The sequence below is a fragment of the Cryptosporidium hominis genome, assembly GCF_000006425.1.
Source record: "Cryptosporidium hominis TU502 chromosome 6 CHRO016135, whole genome shotgun sequence".
Lineage (NCBI taxonomy): Eukaryota > Apicomplexa > Conoidasida > Eucoccidiorida > Cryptosporidiidae > Cryptosporidium > Cryptosporidium hominis.
This window is the reverse complement of record NW_666850.1, coordinates 1-3,245: the sequence shown is the minus strand read 5'-3', so window position 1 is coordinate 3,245 and position 3,245 is coordinate 1. Positions and strand designations below refer to the sequence as shown.

The following is a 3,245-nucleotide window of genomic DNA, read 5'->3' as shown; positions in this document are numbered from 1 at the left end:
GTATTCACTTTGCTTTTTGCTAAAGCTGAATCCCTACAAAAACTTCCCAATGGTATTTCTACTGAAACTGATAAACCATCTTCGATTGGGTTTTGCTTGCACAAGTTTGGTCCATAAATCCCGCATAAAACCTTTGTATTTCCTATTGAAAAATAGGCTGAACCATCTGCATTTTCAATAACTCCAGTACGAATTGTAATTGCCCTCAATTCTTCAAATTGCCTATCATCATTACGAATCAATACCTTATTTTCAGATATTATGCTAAAATTTCCTGGATTCTCTTTTTTTAAAGTTGAAGAATCGAAATTTTTTACTAAGCTCTTATTTTCTGAAATTGGAGTTAAAGGAGGAAAAGAGTCAAAAACTACCATAATAATACTAAAGCTTGAATATAGTTGAAAATTAAATACTTGAAGATTATGGATTATTTGTTGATTAATAATGGACAATATAAATGCTAAAATATCAAAATACTGCTATTGCTGGTAATATTATAATATCAACTGAAACCTTTTTATTATATCTTCCTCTTCGTTCTCTATTTATAATGCCGTTTATATTATTTTTAATTAAAAATATTTAATTGAAAAAAAGCAGTCTCCCGCAACTCTAATGTAAAAAGCTACTAATTACCAGGATTTGCCCAAAAATCGATAAATAAATTTGTAATCAATACGGATAAATTCAATTTAAAGAAGTCCCAAAATTATAATTATTGTTTTAAAGAATTGGAAATACGCACTATTCACATATTGCAGTGTGTTGTTGTTTTCAAGTTAAATTCAAAACATTTTTCATTTATAATTAATAAAGTAATATTTGGGTTTCAAAAGTTAAAATTGGATATATTAATTAATCAAGATGGAGAGCTCAGAAGTTATTTGGTGTTCAAGCAGTTATATTAGACCTGAAAATTCAGATTTAGAGAGTGAACGTAAATCTATCGTTACAGAATCCATATTAGAAACTGAATATAGAATTGTATCTGCAAATGATTTAGCAGGCGTTCCATTATCTGGAAATGAAAAAGTATTTGCAGAGCAGCATCTATGGAATGTTCAACTAAATCCAAATCAAAGCTCAAAAATTGCAGAAATTCAAGAAAATGTTACTAGAACAAGTTTTTTAGGTACAGAAGAAAAAGATGACAATACAGTATTTTTCAATAATTGGGGTAAAATTGGAAAAATTATTCTTTTTATTTACATATCATTTTTGTCCATGCTACATGATATTACAGGAATTGTTATTCCTAACTCTGTTTATAAATCAGAGCTATCTGGCCCAGAGTTAAATATAGTATCAGAAACTCCAAGTATTGCATATATATATCCATATTATTGGAAATATGTATTGGAGCCTATTAGATATATAATATATATAATATTCTACTTTATTTGGGGTATTGAACTTACTCCAAAGAAGGAATTTGATAATAAAGATGAGGATTATAGAGAAAAGTTGGTAAAGGAAGAAGGAATTACATGGATACCTCGTACATTAAATATAGTTCATCCTATTAATGGCTTTAATAATACTAAATGTGGGATAAGTATTTACTCAAGACCATCAGAAAGTACTATTAGAACATGCAAAGGATTACGTACTAGTACAAGGGAACATAGAATAATATGTAATTTATCTCAATCAGAAAAGAATAATAAAAGAATTCGGTTTGTTGCAATCAGGCCAATAGGAAATATTATAGCTATTGGTTATTCAAATAATGTATCAATATGGGAATACAGACCTTCTATATTAAGTAATGGGAATACAGGAATAAATCAATTAAATCCAATTAATGGAGGAGGATTAAGATCATTAAGTGACAATTTAAATTTAAATGGAAAATGGAATTATATATACTCTGTTGATCTTTTTAAATTAAATAGTATTTCATGGTCAAAAGATGGATCATCATTATATATTGGAGATGGATCATCAATTAGAGAATTTAATTACACTTATTTTGTTACAAATGATTCAAAAAAATTGGGTTATTATATAAACTCTGAAAAGTTTATTAATAATGGCTGTGTTGTTGCAAGAGGACCTACTTTAGCACATGATTGTGTTTCCATTGCTGTTTCAGGAATATTTTCATTAATTGGAACAATTTGGGAGGGTGGATATTTTAGAATATATGATACATTTACTTGGGAAAACATACAAATTTGTCATAAATTTGGATTAAGATCAAAAACATTTATTCCAAAAGTAGAGTGTGTCGATAATCTTCTTGATAAAGATTCATCAAGCTTTTTATTTGCAGATGATCAAAGTATTTATGAGACTTTGCTGATTAATCAAGAATTAAAAGAAATTAAAAAATCAAAAACAATCAATGTTTCTTCAGTTTCTGAATCTCAGATTTCTAATGGAATCAGATTAAGAGAATTACCAATTCATTCAAGAAATCGTGAAAAAACGATTTTGAATTTTTGTACAACTTTCCAAAGAGTTGCAATAGTCTATAAAGAATCAAATATGGTCTGGTTATATTGTTATTTAATGTCGGCTAACACTCCTAGTAAACTTATGTTGATTGGAGTTATTCAAGATTTTGGAATTCCTTTACAAATAAGTATGCAAACAATCAATGAATCTAACCATCTTGTTTCTGGAACTATGTTATCTGTTAAGTGGCAGAATTCTGATAGATTACATAGAGAGAACTCCCAAATCATTCAAAGTGTTGATTTATTACAAGCAACAATTAAAACATATCCTTTATTTCACTATTTACAATGAATAATTTAAAATATTTGGAAATTTCAACCCTATTTTCATTTTTCTTTTTTTTAAATAAGTTCAGCAGATAAATCAACCATTGCACATGATGCCACATGCATGCAATTTCAAAAATCTCCTATACCGGCGAAACTTCTAATAATTTGAGAATTTTATTCAACGAAAAAGATTCTTTTTCAGTGCATTTGTCAGAAAGTTTTTGATTTTTTTCTCGGAATTTACAAGTTTGGAGACAAAGAAGTAGAGAATTCTGAATTACTTTTCATCTTAATTAATCATAAAGAGACAAGAGCTAAAAGAGCTAAATATTGCAGATAAAGATTGGAAATTTAATATGAAACCAACATCTAATAGATTAAAAAGAAACAAGTTTATTTGATAACATATATGATTTAACATTGATAATTTGTTATATGAAGCCTTATTTAATCAAGTACAATATACAGAATAATATAATTTAAAATATATATGGTATTTATTAATATTAAAAA

At 27.3% G+C, this 3,245-nt stretch overlaps 1 protein-coding gene across 1 annotated transcript; it reads left to right on the top strand.

Moving 5' to 3' along the window:
* The first annotated feature begins 864 nt into the window (after positions 1–864).
* On the top strand, positions 865–2,754 carry Chro.60408 (hypothetical protein). Its single annotated transcript, XM_660185.1, has 1 exon — positions 865–2,754. The coding sequence occupies one exon, from the start codon at positions 865–867 to the stop codon at positions 2,752–2,754; it is 1,890 nt and encodes a 629-aa protein (XP_665277.1).
* Positions 2,755–3,245: the final 491 nt, after the last annotated feature.